This window comes from Alexandromys fortis, unplaced genomic scaffold (assembly GCF_014885135.2).
Source record: "Alexandromys fortis isolate MF-2015 unplaced genomic scaffold, M_Fortis_MF-2015_v1.1 scaffold_3, whole genome shotgun sequence".
Taxonomy (NCBI): domain Eukaryota; kingdom Metazoa; phylum Chordata; class Mammalia; order Rodentia; family Cricetidae; genus Alexandromys; species Alexandromys fortis.
In genome coordinates, this window is record NW_026067909.1 from 9,663,283 (window position 1) to 9,684,879 (window position 21,597).

Sequence of the window (21,597 nt, forward strand, 5' to 3'; positions counted from 1 at the left end):
GAAGATGGGGTTTATGGACCCAAGCTCCTGGGTAGAACTTCCACCTTCTCTTTGTACCGGGCTTTTTTTTTTTTTTTCGAGACAGGGTTTCTCTGTGGTTTTGGAGCCTGTCCTGGAACTAGCTCTTGTAGACCAGGCTGGTCTCGAACTCACAGAGATCTTTTTTTTGGTTTTTCGAGACAGGGTTTCTCTGTGGCTTTGGAGTCTGTCCTGGAACTAGCTCTGTAGACCAGGCTGGTCTCGAACTCACAGAGATCCACCTGCCTCTGCCTCCCGAGTGCTGGGATTAAAGGCGTGCTCCATGTATCGGGCTTCATAACTTTGACTCAGACTCCTGCTGGCCTCTGCAGAGGCTTATTAATCACAGGGGACTGTCCATGACATGCCCCACCCACTTCAAAGTAGAAGTCCTCAGTGCTTCCTCCTGAGTCACTCTGGATTTCAGGAACCAACTGACTGATAAAAAATCTCTATGATTTGCATTCTAAGAATGTTGAACATTTCCTTAAGTGTCTTTCAGCCATTTTAGATTCCTCTGTTGAGAGTTCTCTGTTTAGGTCTAAAATAACCCCCCCCCTTTTTTTTTTACTGGATTATTTGTTCTTTTGATGATCAATTTCTTGAGTTCCTTGTATATGTTGGAGATCAGACCTCTGTCCGACGTGGGGTTGGTGAAGATCGTTTCCCATTCTGTAAGCTGTTGTTTTGTCTTGTTGACCATGTCCTTTGCTTTACAGAAGCTTTTCAGTTTCAGGAGGTCCCATTTATTAATTGTTTCTCTCAGTGTCTGTGCTACTGGGGTTATATTTAGGAAGTGATCTCTTGTGCCAATGCATTCAAGTGTACTTCCCACTTTCTCTTCTATGAGGTTCAGAGTGGTTGGCTTTATGTTGAGGTCTTTGATTCATTTGGACTTGAGTTTTGTGTATGGTGATAGATATGGGTCTATTTTCATTCTTTTACATGTTGATATCCAGTTATGCCAGCACCACTTGTTAAATATGCTTTGCTTTTTTCATTTTATATTTTTTGCTTCTTTGTCAAAAATCAGGTGTTTGTAGGTGTGTGGATTAATATCTGGGACTTAGATTAGGTTCCATTGGTCCTCCTGTCTGTTCTTATGCCAATACCAGGCTGTTTTCAGTACTGTAGCTCCGTAGTAGAGTTTGAAATCAGGGATTGTGATACCTGCAGAAGTTCCTTTACTGTACAGGATTGTTTTGGCTAGCCTGGGTTTTTTTGCCCTTCCATATAAAGTTGAATGCTGCATATCAAAACAAGTCTGAGATTCCATTTTACACGGGTAAGAATGGCCAAGATCAAAAACACTGATGACAACTCATGCTGGAAAGAATGTGGGATAAAGGGAACACTCCTGCTTTGCTGGTGGGAGTGCAAACTGGTACAAGACCTTTGGATATCAGCATGGCTATATCTCAGAAGATTAGGAAACAACCTTTCTCAAGACCCAGCAATACCACTTTTGGGTATATGTCCCAATCAATCGTGCCTCAAGGACACGTGCTCAACTATGTTCATAGCAGCATTGTTTGTCATAGCCAGAATCTGGAAACAACCTAATTGCCCTTCGACCAAAGAATGGATAAGGAAAATGTGGTACATTTACACAATGGAGTACTACACAGCAGAAAAAAAATAATGACATCGTGAGATTTGCAGACAAATGGTTGGATCTAGAAAACATCATACTGAGTGAGGTAACTCAGACCCAGAAAGACAAACATCATATGTACTCACTCATAAGTGGCTTTTAGACATAAAGCAAAGAAAACCAGCCTACAATTCACAATCCCAGAGAACCTAGACAACAATGAGGACTCTAAGAGAGACATACATGGATCTAATCTACATGGAAAATAGAAAAAGACAAGATCTCCTGAGTAAATTGGGAGCATGAGGACCATGGGAAAGGGTAGAAGGGAGGGGAGAGGAAGGGAGGGGAGTAGAGAAAAATGTATAGCTGAATAAAATCAATAAAAACAATCTCTACTATCAGGATGGAAACTTCCTCTCAGGCAGCAGCCAGCCTGCAGAGCAATAAGCACAGGGAGCAATTACTCAGGATGGCAAGGTCCAACCTGTGACAGACTTTCCTATAGGAACTTGATGGGTCCCCTCCGTGAATGACAGTGACAGAGGTTAAAAACCTAAAGCTCCTATCAGTGCTCTGAAGACAGACTAGGGACAGGGTGTGACCATCCTGGAAAGAATGAAGACCTGTAAAAAGATACCTGTGTCCACCCCCATTGTCTATTGCTATACTCAAACAGTGGGCTCCAAGAAACTGGCATTTCCACCAGGTGGTGGTGCAAGCCTTTGATCTCAGCACTTGGGAGGAAAAGGCAGACAGAACACTGTGAGTTCGGGACCAGCCTGATCTACAGAGCGAGTTCCAGAAGAAAAACCAAAACAAACAAACAAATAAATAAATAAAATCTCTGTGTGAGCTCTTCCAAGCACACCCCCCCCCCAAAAAAAAAACTTGCTCTGTAGACCAGGCTGGCCTACAAACTCACAGAGATCTGCCTACCTCTGTCTCCTGAGTTCTGGGACTAAAGCCGTGGGCCACCATCACCCGGCCATTATCTCTCTAACTGGCCCCGGGATATGTGGTCAATCCTAGCTTGTTGAAGTCACCGCTGCTTCTGTCCTAAAACTCCAGTTCCAGGTTGGCCGGGAAACTTTGAATACACGCTCGTCTCTGCTGGCTTTCATCCCGTGTTAGAGGTCACCGACTCAGCAGTTCATTTCTGCTGTGTTGCTACAGACCACACTGCTGGCACATGGGACCCGCGGGTAACTGGTACCTTGGTACTGGCTGCTCACGTTGTTTCGGGAAGCTAGAGGTCACTCCTGTTTATCTCCAATAGAATTAAAGCATCCCCTGCACAGGAGACTTGGTGACCTTTGGTAGCAGAGTGTCAGACTCCACCCTGGAAGGCCTTTAACCTGAGTCAAGAGAAATACTGATGCTAGAGAGAGGATTTACTGCTATCTCATGTAGGAATACTAAGTTACACAAAGCAGAACTTAGCTAGAGGAGCGCTGTCTCCGATAGGACTGGAAGCTGGCTTGTTAGAAAGTGTAGGGAAGAGCATTTGTGCCATGATTGTAGTTTAGAGTTGCTGAGAAAGTTTCTGCTAATGTTCCAAGACTGACCTCCAGTTAGGCCCCGTCCCCATAATGAAAGGAGACAGCACTGACTTAAAACCAATTGTTAGGCCCATCCCTTATCTAAGAACAGGCCCCCCGAGGGGCAGTTCAAGGGGGCAGTGCAGGGTCACAACCACCGTTATTAAGTCCCCGAGCTGTTATCAGGAAGAACATAATTATCCAGGTGGACAAGATGGACCTGGGTAATAACTCCTGAACAAGCACAGCCCAGGTGTACTTAAGAAATAACCCTGGCAATATCTTTGCTATGAAAATCTCCCAAGTGTCCCGACTTGCAGGCTCCTGTCTCTGTTTAAATCATTTAAAGCATGCCTGGAGCCAGAACCTAAGAGATTTAAGGATGATGGTGTATGTGGAATGCATATACCAAGGCCTAGAGAAAGTTGTTAAAGCTTTTGTTCCGGAGGCTGAGTGTAGTGGTGTACACCTTGAATCCCAGCAGTAGGTAGGCAGAGGCAGGTGGATTCCTGTGAGTGTGAAGCCAGCCTCAGCTATACAGTGAGTTCAGGACAGCCAAAGCTACATAGCAAAAAAAAAACAACAACAACAAAAACCTTTCTGTTTCAGGCTGGTTCTTTTGTACATCAGCCAGAACCAGATTTGTGCTATTATTAAAGGGCTCTTGCCTGGGGCTGGAGAGATGACTCAGGGGTTAAGAGCATGGGCTGCTCTTCCAGAGGTCCTGAGTTCAATTAACAGCAACCACATGGTGACTCACAACCATCTGTAATGAGATCTGGTGCCGTGGTGCCCTCTTCTGGTGTGCAGGTAGACATGCACACAGAACACTGCATACATAATAGATAAATCTTTAAAAATAAAAAGCTCTTCCCTTTATTAATCTCCCTTTATTAATAATGAATTATTAAGTGTGGAGTGATTTCTCACCGGGAAGTCCTATTAAGATTCAATGCCAACCATCTTCAGAACACACTAGTAACTGGAGGTTTTAGGTTTAAGCCTCCTGTTCTGCTAACCCCAATAGGTTAGGTTCTGCCAGAATCCCAATATACAGATCAGAGAGGAAACAATGGTGAAAAAGTGGGGCACGCATTCAGGTAGGAAGAGGAACACAAAAAGGAGAGAGTGACCCCAAGTCCATCTTCCAAGGCACTGAAGAGCTATAGATTTAAGTAGAAGGAAAAAAAGTGGGCGAGAGGTATTCATAATTTAGCAGTCCTGGTCTGCGTGTGGTCCTGCCTCTCACTCTCAGCTCTGGCTTGGCCAAGGTAGCCTGAGCAAGTCCCACTTAAGGAGATAAAGTGGTTCTCCCTCACTTCAGCTCCAGGGTGCAGCCTGGCTCTCTACTGTCTAGGCAGGTTTCCCTCTTCCTGGAATCCAGGGTGAATGCAATGGGCAATGAGGAATGAAGAAACCACACACACACACACACACACAGCTGGGATCAGGTAGACTGTATGCTTTGGTGGAGATACACCAGCTGCCTGAAAACTCAGCACTCTTATTACATAGAGCTGAAGGAGGAAGCAGGTTAGCTAATAGCTCTACAGGGGTCTTCTGAAAGGGAACAGTCTCAGGCCCCAGGATCAGGGAAGAGGAAGCTGTGGTTAGTTCTGCACACCGTCAACATCTTACTCAGACCAGAGGAAGGTCTTGCATCTGAGGTCTGAGGCATTTATTCTCTCACAGGCTACCCTCACTCTCCACACTGTGGGTTTAGCAATGACTTTTCTCTGGGCCTTCTGTCTTGGGTTTTTAGTTGTTGTTGTTTTGTTTGTTTGTTTTTTGAGACAGGATTCCGCTGTAGTTTTAGAGCCTGTCCTGGAACTAGCTCTTGTAGACCAGGCTGGCCTCGAACTCACAGAGATCCACCTGCCTCTGCCTCCTGATGCACCACCACCGCCTGGCAGGTTTTTTTTGTTTTTTGAGACAGAGTTTCGCTGTAGTTTTAGAGCCTGTCCTGGAACTAGCTCTTGTAGCTGGCGTGGGGCCTTCTGTCTTGAAGAGGATGAGCTGGGTTAGATGGAGACTCCTGAGTGATTATGGGCTGACAGCAGAGGTAAGCAGGTGACTCACGGTAAAGGAGACAAACACAAGATAAAGGCAGAGGTGCCATCATTTCCTCTTCATCCTGCACTTACTAGTAACATAAAACCCAGCTCTTACCTCAGAGGGAATAAAAGAGAATTTACACTGAGCCATATAAGAGTGTTTTGGTTGGAATTTCTGCCTACATGCTCACCTGCAGGCCAGAAGAGGGCACCAGATCTCATTACAGGTGGCTGTGAGCCACTATGTGGTTGCTGGGAATTGAACTCAGGACCTCTGGAAGAGCAGCCAGTGCTCTTAACCTCTGAGCCATCTCTCCAGCCCCATTTTTAAACTTTTTTCATTTACTTTTTATTAGGCTTATTTAATTATTGTAATTATTTTGGCTTTTCGAGACAGGGATTTTCTGGATAGCCCTGGCTATCCCGGAACTCAGGGGTAGACCAGGCTGGCCTCAAACTCAGAGATCCACCTGCCTCTGTCTCCTGAGTGCTGGGATTAAAGAAATGCACCAACATACCTGTTTTTTGTTTGTTTGTTTTTGTTTGTTGGCGAATTAGGTCATTACGATAAGTAACCAGGCTAGCTCAAGAGTAACAGGAATACTTTAATGGTTAAACAGGGGAAACTTACACTCTAAGAATGGGAGTTCCGAAATCCGATAGGTCCGGTGGGCACCGTGGAGAGAGCGCACCACACCTGCATCTCCCGGTTTTTCTACCTGGGCTCCTGGAGGCCACACCCTAACCAGATGTGATTGGTTGAGCTTCCCCATCATTTGTTTTTAATTTTATGTGCATTGGTGTTTTGCCATGGATGTTGCACCCCCTGGAACTGGAGTTACAGACAGTTGTGAGCTGCCATGTGGGTGCTGGGAATTGAATCCAGGTCCTCTGGAAGAACAGTCAGTGTTCTTAACCTCTAAGCCATCTCTCCAGCCCCCAACACCTGGCTTCCTTTTTTTGTATGTGTACATGGTGAGAGGGTACCTGCTCCACGGCTTACGTGTGGAGGTCAGAGGACAAATTGAGAGTTAATTCTTTCCTTCAACCATGTGGATCCAGGAATTAATCTCAGGTCATCAGGCTTCATGGTGAGTCATCTTGTCCAACTAATCTGTTTCAAGGGCTAGTGTGTGTGCTTGTGTTGTGGTACAAATATGGAGGTCAAAAGAAAGCATGCAGCTGGGTGGTGCTGGCAGCGGTGCACGCCTTTAAATCCAGCTCTTAGGAGGCAGAGCCAGTCCAGTCAGATCTCTGCATCTGAGGTCAGCTTGTCCTACAGGGTGAGTTCCAGGAGAGCCAGGGTTACACAGAGAAACCCTGCCTTGAAAAAAAAATGAAATGAAACAAACAAACAAACAAAAGACAACGTGCAGGACTCTACCAACCAGCTCTCCCAGCTCCACACAGGCTGCTTGTGAATAGATTCTTTCTTCTCTACAATCATCTTTTCAGTGCCTGGCACTGTGTAGCAGGCAGTGTGGACTGCCAAGAGACAGGATCTATGCCAGGCTATGTGCTAAGTACGTAGGAAGCTCCCCTTCATTGTTTTAGGCAAGGGGTCAGAAATGGCACCTTCGTAAACCCAGGCACGTCACCAGCTCCTGCAACTTGTTGAGTTCTAGGGAGTGTCAAGGTTCCTTCACGGGGGCTGCACAGAAAGCAAGGACTCTGGTGGTTCCTTGAGTAAGCAAAGGGATCAGGTACAAAGTCCAGAAGCGCTTTTCTCTCCTATCCAGTCCAACCCTGACCGGGCAAGTTTCTGAGTGACAGGCCGGCTCACCCAGCAAGATCCTTCTTCCCTTTCTGACACAACACCTCAGCCTTCTGCAAAAGGGAACCAAGGGTCAAATTTGTGCAAGCATCTGGGAGGTGGAAGAAGGACTGTGAGGAGGTCAAGGTCATCCTCAGCTTCACAAATTTGAGGCTCGCCTGGAATACCTGAGACCCTATCTCAAAAGGCAGGAGAGGGGTGAGTGGAAACTGAGCTGGACGCATCCACTTGTTAGCTATGCTTGCCCCAAACTGATGGGAGACCAAGGTTCAATAAACCACAACAGATCCTTTTTCCCCTATCAATTGCTGTAAAATGGGGGGGAGGGGTCATTACTTATTTAGCTCTCTAGAGAACACAATTGTTCCCTGATTTATGCTGCATCCTCACGCTGGAGCACTGTGCATCTTTCTGTCTTTGAGGGACCCAGCCGGCAGTGTGGATTATTGCTGCTCTGTCTTGGGTAGTGCTCTGGCCTGCTGCAACCACTCAGATTCCCTGAGTTTGACAAGCTCTGGTCCATCACACTGTGAGTCACACAGGGCTACTAAAAGGACCCCAGGCTGAGCTAACAATCTCCAAGCCTGGGGGACAGAGGAACCAAGGGGGAGATAATGGCCCACCTTGAGGACAAACTCAGTTCTTTTCACCTGCACTGCTTCTATCTCCTTATTTGTCTACCTTTCCTCTTGCCTGGATATGCTTTGGGATAATGCTCTTGTACACTGTAAAGATTTGTCACTTGTATTAGTTTAATAAAATGCTGACTGACTAGTATAGGCAGGGCAACCAGACTAAGAGAATTCTGGGAAGAGGAAAGGCAGATGCAGAGGAAGCAAGTTGAGAATGCCTTTCTGAGAAAAGGTACCAAGTCTCGTGGCTAAACACAGACAAAAATTATGGGTTAATTTTAGTTGTAAGAGCCAGTTAATAATAAGCCTGAGCTAATAGGTCAAACAGTTTATAATTAATATAAGCCTCAGTGTGCTTTTTTTTTTTTTGTGACTGAACGGTTGTGGGACCAGGTGGAGCTGAAACTTCTGTCTACACAGATACTTCTGGAGTCTGCCAGGAACAGCCTCAGCATTCACCCAAATCTAAGTAATTTGTACAATAACAAAGAACCAGAACATCTGCACCTTGACAGATGGCCTCTGAATGTCTTGTATAGTCCTAGCCTGCAAGTCACTTTGGCCACCCTCTCCGGAAAGCTGCTGGGACAGACCCACCCCACAGAGTGTTCCTCCACAGTAGCAGGCACAGCAGGAATCACATCTTTGGCGAAAGGTCATGAGCACAGCATTTGACTTCCGCCAACTTTTCCCCTAAGACTCTATCTCCACACAAACCTCCACACACTTGCTTTCATTGGACCTACACAGAAATCCTTACTTTCCCCCTTTCTTTCATGTCCTGAGTTCTTTAGCACTACACAAAGCTGATTTATACGCTATTCTAAGTCATTCAAATCCAACAGAGCCTTTCCTACCTGTAAAGATCATGTCCCACACAATAGGGCTCTGTAGAGCCCCTAAGTTCCCAGACTAGTCCCAAGGTCCCTGCTGAGTCAACTTCTTCCTTAACTCTCCAGTGAATAGGGTCCCATCTGGCCTGGTGAACTGTATTGCACACTACCCGGCTCTGACCTGGTGAACTACCCATGGCCACACCACCTCTCCCATGCCTGATTTCCTCAGTAACATCCTCCCTCTATCGTCCTCCCATCTCCTATACCGAGGGACCTCAGTCAGTGACGATCGAGGCAGTGATGACCATCCCCAATGACTTCTATACACCAGTCCTTCAGAAACTCATCATTCTCAACTGGTCTCAGATTCTGCAGCCTTTGTCTCAATGAGGGAAGAAGAGAAATATCACTCAGTCCCTGCTTTCATGGCATTCAGACTGATCCCATCCCCACACCCAATACCCACATTCTTGCAAGTCAAGCTGTGATGAGAGGCACTTTCAAGACAGGGTTTCTCTGTGTAACAGCCCTGGCTGTCCTGGAACTCACTCTGTAGACCAGGCTGGCCTTGAACTCACAGAGATCCACCTGCCTCTGCCTCCCAAATGCTGGGATTAAAGGCGTGCGCCATCACTGCCTGGCCTGTTTCATTTCTTTTTAATTTTTTTTGATAATTTATTTTAAATTTAATTACAATTTAAAATTTTATTTTTATTTTATGTGTATGAATGTTTTGGCAGTATGTTTTTATGTTGTACCATATGTGTGCCTGGAGCCTGCAGAGGTCAGAAGAGGACATTGGATACCCTGGACCTGGAGTTACAGTTGTGAACCCCTAGGTGGGTGCTAGTAACCAAACCCTGGTCCTCTGCAAGAGCAATAAGTGTTCTTCACTGCTAATCCATCTCTCCAGCCCCTCTACTTTTTTAAAAAGCCCTCCCTGATTCAGGCATTTCAGATGCAGAATATTCCAAGTATAGGTTTTTCTGTATTGAGCATAATTAAGGACCCCCCCCCCAATCTAAATGCTGAGTCATTGATTTTCCTTGGGTCTGAGGGGTGTCTTCTGTGACTTCTAGCTTGCTCCCTCCCTTCCCCACTGATTCTCCCAGGGGGAGCACTTTAGCAGAGTTCACGTGTACTGCCTTTCCATTGCGCCACCCCCAGTCCTAGGAAGCAGAGCCAATGCCTCCGGCACATTTTATCTCCCCTCCTCCCCACTTTTGGAGCAGCCCAAAGGCATCCAGGGATCTTTCCCCATAATTCCTGCCTTACATAATCAAACTATTTCTGCACAGACCGATGAGTCTCAGTTTCATGTCTTTTGTTTGTTTGTTTTCTTTTCCGGGACAGGGTTTCACTGCACAGCCTTGGCCGTCCTGGAACTCGCTCTGTAGACCAGGCTGACCCCGAACTCACAGAGATCCTCCTGCCTCCACCTCTACCTTCTGAGTGCTGGGATTAAGGGTGTACACCACCACTGCCTGGCTCTGTTTCGTTTCTTATCAGTTCTGCATCAAAGGCCACACAAGCAATGCCACAACTTGCTCATCATCCTGCCCCTTATTGTCTTAGGGTCACAATTATTGTGATGAAACGCCATGACCAAAAGCAGCTTGGGGAAGAAAGGGTTTGTTTCGCTGCTCACAAGTAGTCCACAGTTCATCATCAAAATCAGTGAGGTAAGGAACTCAGTCAAGCATGGCAGACACCTTGAGGTAGGAGCTGATGCAGAGGCCCTTGAGGGCTACTATTTACTGGTTTGTTCCCTCTGGCTTTCTCAGCCTGCTTTCTTATAGAACCCAGAACCACCATAGCCACACCCACAATGGACTGGGCCTTCCTACATCAATCACTAAGAAAATGTCCTACAAACCTACAACCCAATCTTTTTTTTTTTTTTTTTCGAGACAGGGTTTCTCAGTAGCTACAGAGCCAGCCCTAGAACTAGCTCTTGTAGACCAGGCTGGCCTCAAACTCATAGAGATCTGCCTGCCTCTGCCTCCTGAGTGCTAAGATCGTACAGCACCACTGCCTGGTTTACAGCCCAATTTTAAGGAGGTTTTTTTTTTAAATTTTTTTATTTCATTTATGGTTTTATTTTCTTCCCTTCCTTTTTTTTTTTTAAAGATTTATTTATTTATTATGTATACAGTATTCTCAGTACTCTGCCTGCAGGCCAGAAGAGGGCACAGATCTCATTACAGGTGGTTGTGAGCCACCATGTGGTTGCTGGGAATTGAACTCAGGACCTTTAGAAGAGCAGCCAGTGCTCTTAACCGCTGAGCCATCTCTCCAGCCCTTTAAGGAGGTATTTTTTTTCAATCGAGGCTCCCTTCTCTCAGATGATTCTAGCCTGTATCAAGCTGACTTAAAACTAGCCAGCATACTTACATACTATTTTAGAGACTGTAATATAGCTTCTATTCTACCAGGAGTTTGGGAGCATCTTCACATTGATTAAGAAGGCATGCCCAGTGGTGGTGGTGGCGCGCGCCTTTAATCCCAGCACTCGGGAGGCAGAGGCAGGCGGATCTCTGTGAGTTTGAGGCCAGCCTGGTCTTCAGAACAAGTTCCAGGACAGACAGGGCTATACAGAGAAACCCTATCTTGAAAAACTCAAAAATAAAATAAAGAAAGAAAAGAAAGAAAGAGGAAAAAAAAAAGAAAAGAAAAGAAAGACCGCTGTCCTCACATTACAGTTTAGGTTGTCCGGAAATCCATATATTATCACAGACCGGCCTTAAACCTGTGGTAACACTCCTGCCTTAGCCTTCTAAGCATTGTGATTACAGGTGTGCGCCACCATGCCTCGCTTATCCTTTCTTTCTAGTTCAATGTTTTATCATCCCATAGCAGGAAAAGCAACCGCCACCGCAGCGCAGAGGCAGGCTGCCCCATGCAACATAGAGTAAAATGGCCCCTCAAGATTGCTCCCCATTTCCCACAGTTCACTCTCAGATGGTTTAGGTTTAGTTATGTGTCTAACCCCTTCTTCTCCCTCTTGTGAGACTATTCCTGGCGAGATTTAAGCAAATGTCTACTCACCCTATATTTGGGAATAATAACAGATCAAGGTACAGACACCATCCAAGTCCAACTCGGTTTTATTGTGGTTACTCACAGGAGCAGAAATTACTCAAAAACAGATATATCTCTAAAGACACAAAATCTGGGGACCCCGGGGACGCTGCACAGCCCGCAAGGAGCTCAACAGGCTAGAGAACGTCCTTTGCAGGTGGCTTGGTTGGTCTGAGCCTCTTCCAGGAGGCCCTGCTGGTCTTTGTGTCTTCTGGGTCTCTGCTTCTTCCAGGCAGCTGGGGTTGTGAGATGGACAGTCTTCACTGCTGATAGACTTCCCCTCTGTAGGGAAACTGGTAGGTTTTGGGGGACTCCTGAAGCTATTCTGAGTTGTTTTCCTCATGAGCTTCCCTGGAGGATGGGATGATAGCATCTCCATAGCAAGAACTGCTTCCGTTCCTCCCAAACTCATTGTTGATGCTGTTCTGCCTAGGTGGACGGTAAGTGCTGTGTGATTTCTCTTTGACAGCACTATCCTCTGAGCCAAACTGCCACCATCTTTACCAGCTCTAGTTATGCTTGTTGACTGCTGACATTCCTTTATAGAAGGAGGGGGTAGAGAGGATCATGAGACACTCACCTGAACAGCCAACCACTCTTCCCAACCAGATGTATGAATTCTCCAGCTACAGGAGGCCTGGGGTCTCAAAAGGGGTTAGGGTTCATAGGTTGAAAAGGACAAGAGAGGGAACTCAATCTGTGCAAGCCATGTGAAAGCCATCATCCACGAGGGGGTGGGGTGCAGACTTTCCAGTGTGGCTGCTCTGGGTTCAGCTCATGCTCTTATCAGTAACCTCTTAGCCAGGCTCTGTAAGAAAACCCAATAATGCCAGGTGCTGGAGGCGCACACCTTTAATCCCATTACTTGGGAGGCAGAGGCAGGCAGATCTCTGTGAGTTGCAGGTCAGCATGGTCTACAGAGCAAGTTCCAGGACAGCCAAGACTACATAGAGAAACCCTGTCTGGAAAAAAAAGAAGAAGGAAGGAAGGAAGGAAGGAAGGAAGGAAGGAAGGAAGGAAGGAAGGAAGGAAGGAAGGAAGGAAGGAGAATCAAACTAGTTTGTCCCTGGGACCTTAGAGGGGTGTGGGTAGATGCTGACTAGTGAGGGGGTGCCTGCGGGTGTCATACAGGGGAGGGAACCACAGGACGAGATAAGATGAAAAGTCAACTCAAGGTGATAATTCTCTCAACAGATGTGGGCAAACATCTACTTACCCCAAATAGGGCACTGATAACAGACCAAAGGGGCAATCCCATTCAAGTTCAACTTGGCAAACCAGTAAGTTATTGCTTTTCCACGAGCAATGCCCAGCTCTGCACAGGTGACGACGGCCTGAAAGCCCCACAGGTGGAGTATCCCTTTAGTCAACCTACCCCTCCAGCACAGTGGTTCTCAACTTTCCCCATGCTGTGATCCTTTAGTAGAGTTCCTCATATTGTGGTACCCCCGCAACCAAAAAATTATCTTCCTTTTTTGAGACAGGGTTTCTTTATAGCTTTGGAGCCTGTTCTGGAACTAGCTCTTGTGGACCAGGCTAGCCAAAGAATTATTTTCATTGCTACTTCATAACTGTAATTTTACTACTTTTTTGTTTGTTTGTTTTTGTTTTTCGAGACAGGGTTTCTCTGTGGCTTTGGAGCCTGTCCTGGAACTAGCTCTGTAGACCAGGCTGGTCTTGAACTCACAGAGATCCGCCTGCCTCTGCCTCCTGAGTGCCCGGCTTTACTACTGTTTTGAATTGTAATGTAAATATCTGTGTTTTCTGATGGACTTAGGTGACTCCCACAGGTCGTGACCCACAGGTTGAGAACTGCTGCTCTCATCCTTTCTGAGACAATGCAGCTGGCTGAGGCAGAGGGGACAGTGACCAGCTATGAGATCAAGTGAGGGTCTCAATGTTTAGTTGGAACCTCCAGCTCACTACTATTTGATCCGAAAAGCCCCATTCCTGTCTCTCTCTCTCTTTCCAAACCCCACCTACTCAGAGTCTCCGAACAAAGAAAAGGCACGAAAAAGTCCCATTCTGCATTTTGGGCGGCTACAGCAGTTTCCTCCCTGAAGTTGACAGTCGCCAAAGTTCCTACCAAAGTGGTCAGCTTTTGACCACACTTGGGCACAAATCCAGTCACATCACAACGACGCATCATCAGCCCTCACCTACAACCTATACAATCTAACCTGTTTTAGTTCTGGCGGGTGGCTTCTCTGCCCTCCATCTCTAGAGGGGACTGAAACCCATCGGGAAGACGCTTTGTTCAAATAAACCTGTTGTTATACTTTTTCAATTGGGCTTGATCTGGCTTATGGCGTAGGTGGAGAAACCTGGGTGGGGGTGGGGGAGAAGATCTATTACCCATGGCTTTCCCCTTAGAGTGGCTGTGAACAGTCCCAGTCTTGTGAGCATCCTATGGGGAAAATCACTTTTCTGCCTTCTAAATGTAATGACCATTTATTTCATGCTAGGAGGACTAAGTGCTAAGTCTGCCAGCTTCTAGCCAGGAGTGTAAAAAACAATGATGGTTACTGCTAAGCAGCTGTTAGGAACTGACTTTTTTTTTCTTTTCTTTTCTTTTTCTTTCTTTCTTTCTTTTTTTTTTTTTTTTTTTTTTTTGATTTTTGAGGCAGGGTTTCTCCATAGCTTTTGGTTCCTGTCCTGGAACTAGCTCTTGTAGACCAGGCTGGTCTCAAACTCACAGAGATCCGCCTGCCTTTGTGCTGGGATTAAAGGCCTGCGCCACCACCGCCCGGCTGTTTGCTTATTTTTGTTAAATTTATGTGTAGTAGAATGTAGTTAGATGAGCCAGGCGGTGGTGGTACACGCCTTTAATCCCAGTGCTCAGGAGGAAGAGGCAGGAGGATCTCTGTGAGTTCAAGGCCAGCTTGGTTTACAGAGTGAGTTCCAGGTCAGGCTCCAGAGCTCCTGATAAACCCTGTCTCAAAAAAAAAAAAAAAAANAAAAAAAAAAAAAAAAAAAAAAAAAAAAAAAAAAAAACCTAAAAAAAAAGATAGATAGATAGAAAGAAAAGAATGTAGTTATATGAGAGTAGACAGCTGCACCAGAGTGAACCTCTACCTCAGGAAGAAGGGCCAACACAGAACCTCCTAAACTTAGCTGCTCAGGAGGCTATAGTCAACTCACTTGCTGCTACCTGGAAGTCCTGGGAACGGTGGTGGGGTGGGGGATGGTAGGGAGGATGCTGCAAGCCAGAGTCTTTGATGGAAGCCTGGATTCTGAACATTATCATCCCCAGTTCTTTAGTTCCCCCTTTTCAGAGGGACTCAAGCATTGGGTGGCGGGTGACCCATTTCCTAATGCTGATGAAGAAAGTCTTCCTCTTTTCTGCAACACTTACCTCCTTAATTAGCGGGCTGGAACAGGTGATAGAGCAGAGCCAGTTGGGGCTGCTGCAGCCCAGGCCCTAAGACTCCGACTACAGCACAGCAGAGAGCCACCACCAGGGTTCACAGGGAAGCTCCAGGCAATTGGCACCCACCCTGCAAGGTGAAGACAAGCCTCAAGCTCCTCTTGGTCACAAGCTGGAGCCCTGGCTATGACTCCATACACCTGGTCAGTCAGGCCATAGAGCAGTGACCCTTCAAATGCTGCGACCCTTCAATACAGTTCTTCACATTGTATTGACCCCGGATCATAAAATTATTTTTGTTGCTACTTCATGGCTTTAATTTTCCTACTGTTATGAATTGTGTTTTTTTGTTTTGTTTTGTTTTTCGAGACAGGGTTTCTTTGTGTAACAGCCCTGGCTGTCCTGGAACTCACTTTGTAGGCCAGGCTGGCCTCAGACTCACAGAGATCCACCTGCTTCTGCCTTCCAAATGCTGGGATTAAAGGTGTGCGCCACCACTGCCCGGCTACTGTTCTGGACTGTAATACTGCAATGTAAAGATCTGATATGCAGGATATGCGACCCCTGTGAAAGGGTCGTTTGACCCCCAAAAGGAGTCATCGTGATTCACAGGTTGAAAACCTCTACCCTAAAGGCAGCTTCTGTGACCCCTAGTGCATTAAGTCCACCTTCAGTGAGCTTAAATGGAGTCAACTGAAGCCAAGTGTGGTGGCCGCTGCCCAAAATCTTAGTACTTGGGAGGCAGGGGCAGGAAGATCAGGAGTTCAAGGCCAGTCCTCTCACCTGGTCTTAACCCCGCCCCCATTTTTTAAAGGATACTGAGAAAACTGGATGTGTGCTGGTTACTATTTTTGTCAACTTGACACAAACTGGAGTTATCCAGGAAGAGGGAACCTCAGGTGAGAAAATGCTTCCTCCAGCAGATTAGCCTGGAGGAATGTCTGTGAGGCACTTTCCCTGTGGCAAATCTGGAACTCCCTGTGCAGGATGTGCTGGCCTTAAACTCACAGAGATCTTCCCGACTGTGGATTAAAGGTGTGAGCCACCACCAGCCCAATTTTCTTAGTTAATGACTGACATAGGAGGGCCAGACCCTGTGGGTACCAACCTTGATTGGTTCTGCATCGAACAAGAACAAGAAAAGAGACTGATGGTTGGAGGGGTGGCTCAAGCCCACAACCAAAACAAGAAAGTAGCAAGGGAAGCAAGCCGGAAAGCAGTCTTTCTCCAGGTCCTTTCTTGAGTTCTTACCTTGACTCTGAGTGACAGACTGTTAGTGGAAGTATTAAGATGCAATCAGCCTCACCAAGTTGCTTTTGCTGTGGTGTTTATCATTGCAATAAACAGCAAACTAGGCCAGACGGTAAACAAAATCTCTAGAGAAAATACTTGACATATGTGTCTGTGTGTGTATAACTTGAGCCAGCATATCAAAGAGCTGCAAATCAATAATGAGCGAGAACACCCTAAGAAGACTGTCCTGAAGGTTCTTACTATTGACTCAAGAGACCGCTCCCATGTCCACCTTCTCGACCTGCAGTTACTTATTCATTCGGGGCAGATTTCCAGAAGAGATGTAGAATCAACAGCAAGGAAGGAATCACCCGGCAGCCTAAGGTCACACCAGAAACACTCTATCTGGGAAGTAGGAACTGGTGCCTTTGCCAGAAGTAGGCCAGGCGGCCGCAAGCCTGTAGGATTCTCAGACTGCGAGTCAGCTTGTCTGTTTGTAGGCAGGGGCTGCGCCGCGGCGGCCTTACCACGATCGGGTGGGCGCACGGAGGGGCGCACCTCCCAGTCCCTAAACTGGGAGTAGTAGAGCGCTTCGAGGTCCCACAGCTGGAGAGAGGGATGCACCTCGAGGTTCCATCGCTGGGGAGAGCGCACCTATAGGGGACGATTAGCTGGAAGCAAGAGCGGGCTCAGGGATTAGCATGACTCTGGAGAGTGGAGGACTTCAGAGTCTCATCCATCCGCAGTTTGGTGGGGTCTGAGGCTTAGAAGCACGCTGTCGGTTCATTCTGTGCTTCCGAGCTCTAGAGGGCGACTGCACCTGGGGCGCACCAAGACTCCACCCGCCCTGAACCGGTGGAAAATAACCAAGTACTAGTGAGGAAGAAAGCAAGGACAGCGACACGGGGCGTGGCCTACAGCACTGGCCTCCAAGTACAAGGGCGGGGCTCGTTTCCAGGGGTGGGATCTCACTTAGCTTTGCCCCGATTGGCCAGGACACGCGGGGCATTGTGGGTCGCCGGGCTCCTGCTACTGCCTCAGCTGTGCTCGCCATGTCGGGGTCCCCGGTAAAGCGCCAGAGGATGGAGTCCACCCTGGACCAGCTCAAGCAGTTCACCACCGTGGTGGCCGACACGGGTGACTTCAATGGTGAGAGGACGCGGCGCATGCGCTCTGAATGAGCTGCGGCGCCCCCAATTTTGGGATTAGGACCGGTGTGGGTGCCTGGGGCGGGGCCTCGCGGTCGCTGGAGCCGGGACTGACGGGTCTGCTCAACTCAAAGTCCTAACCGGGCCTCCGGGCTATTGGTGACCCTGGGAGACCCTTGCGGTGGCTCGGTGGTTCGAAGCGGTCTAAGGAACAGTCCCACCGACCCTGGGTGTCCAGCCTACGCTAACCCAGGCTCAGCTTTGGAGCCCGTGCAGTCTGCAGGGCAGCACGACCTCCGTGGACCCCACCTGCTTTTGCAGCCTGTTGCATTGGCCTTCCAAGGTGGCAGCTGGTTACTGTCTGGCAACCCAGTATGGCTGGATTCCGACCAGATGCACACACTAAATCAAATGGTTATTCTGTTGCCAAACCTTTTTTTCTTCTGAGACAGGGTTTCACAGTGTAGTCCAGGCTGGTCTTCCTGGTGATCCTTCTGTTTTAGCCTCTTAGTGCTGGATCAGGCAGGGCCACCACGCCCAGCTCCAGTGCTCAGATTTTCCGGGACTTGGAGAGAACTTGGAAGACTTAGGTAGAAAGGCTTGCCCTGCTAGTCCGCTCTCAGCCGTGTAGAGTGGAATAGCTGAGCTTGCTTCACATCTGTTGTGGGAATGAGACTTTCGGGAAATGCTCAATGGGAGCCCGGTACAAAAGCGCCTTCTGCTCTTTTCTGCTTTCTCACGGTGACTTGAGAAACAGGCTTTAATTCCTCCTGAGTAAGTGCATTGTTTATCTCTCAGCGAGTCAGAGTGATTAGGCATATTTGGGCTGCTTAAATATAAAGGAAGGACAAACCTGTCATGGGTCTTGTAGCAAACCTGTCTGACTGAAGTGTTTGTCAGAGAGCTTCCAGAAATCCCGCTGGGAGTTTTCACTGAGTATACTGAAGATCTCACAGCCTGATGTCTATGAAGAGCGCAGGAGCCAGGCATAGTGGCACATGCCTGCATGTGGGAAGCAGAGGCGGGCAAATCTATGTTTGAGGCCAGTTTGGTCTGCATAGTTCCAGGCCAGCCAGGCTCCAAGTGAGACCCTGTCTCAAACAAAAATAACAAAAGTACATTCATAGACAGTGTAGCTAAATACAAGTTAAATAATCATAGACACGCGTTAGATTTGAGGTCTGTACTGTGTGGTGAAGGTTCTTAACTTCTTGGGTGTCCCAGGCCCCTGAAAATAGAATCTGGACTCTCATGCCCAGAACATTTGCCCCCTTCATTTTTCACTGAACCTAAGGTTCTTTGGCCCTTAAAGCCCATCTGTAGGGGTGGAATAGGGATCAAGCCCAGGGCATCACAGTTACTAAAGCAGGTCCGTCATCACTGAGCTGTGCCTCCAGCAGCCTCTGGGCCTGCGGTTTTATCCTGTGCACCCTTCAGTGGGTTCACGCCTGAGCCAGCACCACTCCGGAGCACATTTTCCCCTACTTGTTATTTTGAAATAATTACAGACTCCCGAAGTGTTGCAAAAGTAGCCCATGCACCCTTTGCCCAGTTTCCCCAGTGATGTCCAAATCAGGAAGCAGGCACCAGTGAGCCATGCATTGTGCTGTCCGCAGATCAGGCCTGCAGCACTTTCATAATGCAGAGACTTAGATTAGCACTGTGAGAGTTAGCCTCTTATCCTCAGAAGACTAATGGGCGTGGTGGTGTAGACCTGTAATGTAACCCCAGCATTGGGGAAGTCAGGGCAGGAGTTTATGGTTTTTAAAAAGAGTTAAGCAAGTTCATGTCCTTCTGGCTTTGCATCCGTTGTTCATGTTCACTTGGATAGCTGAGCTGACAGGGGCTCACTGGCTTTTCTAAATTCCTGGGTGGGGGAAACTAATATGTTAGAAGAGCTAATACAGTTTCGCATAATATACGCTCCCCCAAAAAACAGACAGGAGAGGAGAGCTGAAGCTAGTGTCGGTGTCCGCGTGTCTGTCAGTGGGTTAGGATTAGTGCACCTCCTGCTGGCTGTGGGACAGTAGGACAAACTTGTGGCACGTGTTCCTCCAGTGTCCTCATATTTTCCTTCCAAGTCGTTAAAAATCAGCCTTTATGGGGGAACTGATTGTTCCGAGTTGCCTAGTTTTGTTTGGTGTTTGATGTTGTTGCTTGTTTTGTTTCCAGATAGGGTATCGGTGTAGGCCTGGCTAGCCTGGAACTTTATAGACCAGGCTGGCCTCAAATTCTTGCTTATTGGTTTCCTTTTAAACTTTACTATAAAAAGTTGCAATTTACAAAAAAGAATTACACACCAATATGGTTTGATGGTTTGTTTTGCTTTGAGACTGTGAGTCTCACCATGAGCCCCTAGCTGATCTGGAACTCACTAAGTAGACCAAGCTGGCCCTAAACTCACAGAGATCCTCCTGTGTCTGCTTCCAGGGTGCGGGGATTAAAGGCATATGCCACCACACCTAGCTCGTGCTCTGGGCTTTTGAGACAAGGTCTTGCTCTGTAACCCAGCCTGGCCTTAGACTCTTAGAGCTAGCATCGTAGGCTGTGCACTGTGGCCAGCTCACGTGTGTGTGTGCTGTGGGTTATGTCTGCGCATGGAAGCCAGCCTCTCTGGAGCTGCTGTGAGCAGCCCCTGCGATCCACTTGGGCAGTCTTCCCCTTCTCAGGTGAAAGCTGCTTCTGGTCACTATGACAAATACCCGAGAGAAACTAGAGGGAGAGATGGTTTGTTTGGACCCACAGTTTCTAAGGTTTCAGCCTGTTGTGTTGGAGAGGTCACAGGTAGAGCAGAGCAGCTCCCTCAGGGCAAACAAGAAGCAGGGAGACCGTGCCTATGCCAGCAGGCTGTCTCCTCTTATCCCATGGGCCTTCACGGGGCTATCTCCCTTGTTAATCCTCCTGGAAGCACAGACAAGACCAGAGGTGGTGTAGATCTAGATACTTGGTCCAGTTCAGCTGACAGTATTAATCATGCCGCCTGCTTCTGGAATTTTTACCTAGCCATTGATGAGTACAAGCCCCAGGATGCCACCACCAACCCATCCCTGATCCTGGCTGCAGCACAGATGCCTACCTACCAAGAGCTGGTGGAGGAGGCCATCGCCTATGGCAAGAAGCTGGGTGGGTGAGTATGGGTGATGGAGAGCCGTGGCTCCCACTCCTCAAAGTGACCATGTTTCCTTCCCAGTCCAACACCATTTTTTGTTCACTGAGGTGATTTGCATGGAATAAATCACTCTCCCTGGCTATGTGGCTCCAGGGCTTACCAGTGTGAACACCCCAGGTGAGATGTGGATCATTGCCGGCCTTCCAGGCTCCTGTCTCTGATGGGCTCTGTAGCTCTATAGCTGTGCTGTGCCTGCTGGTTGTCATTACTTTCTTTTTTTTTTTTTTTTCTTTTTCTTTTTTTTTTTTTTTTTTTTTATGAGACAAGGTTTCTATGTGTAGACCTGGCTCTATCCTAGAACTCATTTTGTAGACCAAGTTGACCTCGAACTCAGAGATCCTCTTGCCTCTGCCTCCCAAGTGCTGGGATTTAAGGTGTGTGCCACTACCACCCTACTGGTTTTACTCTTGATATTGCTAAGTTACTGCTCCTTGNGAGACAAGGTTTCTATATAACCGTGGCTGTCTGGAACACACTATGTAGACCAGGCTAGCCTCACAGATTTACCTGCCTCTGCCTTTTGAGTGCTGATATTAAAGGAATGTACCACCTCGCCCAGATGTCATTACTTTTTTTTTTTTCCAAGACAGGATTTCTCTGTATAACAGCCCTAGCTATTCTGGAATTCTCTGGCCTCGAACTCAAAGAGATCGCCTGCCTCTTCCTCCCAAGTGCTGGGATTAAAGGCGTGCGCCACCATTGCCCGACTGTCATTACCTTTTAACAACAGACTAATGAATTTTAATAAATTGTGCATTAGTGCAACCATCACTGCAGTCTCTGATCCTCCTCCTTCTGCCTCCTTGTCTATGTCCTCAGCTTCTTTCTTGTTTGTATGAGACAAGGTATTCCTGTGTAGCCAGGCTGCTCTTCAGAGTGCCAGCCCATGAGCTCAGACAACATTGTGTGTCACTGTGCTGTCCTCCGATCTTCTTGTTCTTATAGTTTTACCTCTTCCACATTATCACACAGATCATAAATGTATAGTCCTTTTCTATATAGTAATTGTAATATTTTTTAAATTTATTTATTTATTATGTATACAATATTCTGTCTGCGTGTATGCCTGCAGGCCAGAAGAGGGCACCAGATCTCATTACAGATGGTTGTGAGTCACCATGTGGTTGCTGGGAATTGAACTCAGGACCTT

General features: G+C 47.3%; 1 protein-coding gene across 1 annotated transcript in view; it reads left to right on the forward strand.

Annotated features, from left to right (window-relative positions):
- Window positions 1–17,113: 17,113 nt before the first annotated feature.
- The window catches only part of Taldo1 (transaldolase 1), a 10,255-nt gene continuing 5,771 nt past the window's right edge, over window positions 17,114–21,597 (forward strand). Inside the window, exons 1-2 of the mRNA XM_050137087.1 lie at window positions 17,114–17,279; window positions 20,282–20,405. Of these exons, the coding sequence (XP_049993044.1) occupies window positions 17,183–17,279; window positions 20,282–20,405 (221 nt within the window). The 5' untranslated portion in view covers window positions 17,114–17,182. The remainder of the gene's footprint in view (window positions 17,280–20,281; window positions 20,406–21,597) is intronic.